Here is a 1,645-nt window from a genome sequence, read left to right as displayed (position 1 = left end):
CTATTTATGCTTAAATCTTAACTCACTGTTTTGAGAATAACACAATCTGTGAAGTACCTGCCTAAAAGCATCCTTCACCTGCTGGTTCCTTAGGGTGTAAATGAAAGGGTTTAGCAAAGGGGCCACTGAGGTGTTGAGCACAGAGACACCCTTATTTAAAGCCACCCTCTCCTTGGCTGATGTTTTCATGTACATGAAGATACAACTCCCATAAGTAATGGAGACAACAACCATATGTGAGGAGCAGGTGGAAAAGGCCTTTTTCTGTTGTTGAGCTGATGGAAACTTTAGGATGGTTTTGATGATGAGTGTGTAAGAGAGAATCACTAAGATCAAGGTGATGATAAGTGTCATTATAGCTATAACAAAAGCCATCCATTCTATGAACCGTGTGTCTGTGCAAGACAGCTGTAGGACAGGGGAAGTGTCACACAGGAAGTGGTCTATCAGTTTGGAAGCACAGAAATCCAAGTTGAGTCCCAACATCAAAGGGGGAAAGATGGACAGAAACCCAGTTACCCAGGAGCTGAGTACCAACATGTGGCACACTTTGGTATTCATGATGATGGGATAGTGCAGTGGCCTGCAGATGGCTACATAGCGGTCATAGGACATGGCAGCCAAAAGATAAAACTCTGTAATTAATAGTAGAAAGAAGAAGAATAATTGAGTTAAACAAGCTCCATAGGAAATTGTTCTGTCTCCAGTGAGAATGCTCATCAAGAACCGTGGAATGCAAGAAGATGTGAATGCAATTTCCAAGAAGGAGAAATTTCTCAGAAAGAAGTACATAGGAGTCTTGAGGCGAAGATCCATCAGGGTGAGAAAGATAATTACTAAGTTCCCCATCAGGCTCAAGATGTAATTGAAAAACATAAACAGGAAAATCAGAATTTGCAGCTGAGGGTCATTTGTCAATCCCAGCAAAATGAACACAATCTCTACTGACTGGTTCTTCATTCCTTCTTTATTCTAACATGTCTTCAAAAATTTAGAAAAAGTATACATGTTAAAAATTGTACTTTATCGTTTTTATCAGAAAATTTCTTACTCAGAAGTTCAACAAATGTCAATATATTTTTAAGAATTATCTTAGCATTTACCCATGTTCTTGTCCTCCATATCATTACTAAGTTTAAACAACAATTATTTCCATTCTTGTAAATATCTGAGTAAAATTGTATAGTCACAGATGAAAAGTTAATCATTTGGAATATAAGTTTTCAGTTTCATCAGTATTAACCTTTATTTCATTATACTATTCAAGTGTTTGATATTTAAAGTTTGGGGTTATATAAGATATCTTGTTGTAAGACCCTGAAGAGTCTTAGCTATGGACCACAACCCACAGAATACAATTAGATGATAGACCACTGCAATAACAAGAGGTTTTTATTTCATGTACATGGGGTTGCTCATCCTTGCAGGGAGAGTCAATCCCGAACTCAAAAAGCATACATCTTTTATACTTTTTTGTGATGGGGGATGAACTATTATTCTACCATTGGTCAACAGTATAATTTTCAGAAAGAGGGGATAAAGAGGGGAGGAAAGGGGGAAAAACTTTGGCAGTGAGGTTGTTGACAATTTGCATTCTCCTTAGAATTCAGTACAGGGAGGGGTATGAAAGCTCTTCCTAAAGCAG

The 1,645-nt window shown here is 37.7% G+C and overlaps 1 protein-coding gene across 1 annotated transcript; it reads right to left on the bottom strand.

Annotated features, from left to right (window-relative positions):
* Window positions 1-960, bottom strand: LOC308434715 (olfactory receptor 6C6-like; the record flags this gene model as incomplete). Its single annotated transcript, XM_080935106.1, has 1 exon — window positions 1-960. The coding sequence occupies one exon, from the start codon at window positions 958-960 to the stop codon at window positions 1-3; it is 960 nt and encodes a 319-aa protein (XP_080791232.1).
* Window positions 961-1,645: the final 685 nt, after the last annotated feature.

Source organism: Micromys minutus, assembly GCF_963924665.1.
Source record: "Micromys minutus genome assembly, chromosome: 22".
NCBI classification, from domain to species: Eukaryota; Metazoa; Chordata; class Mammalia; order Rodentia; family Muridae; genus Micromys; species Micromys minutus.
This window is presented reverse-complemented; position numbering and strand designations above follow the sequence as displayed.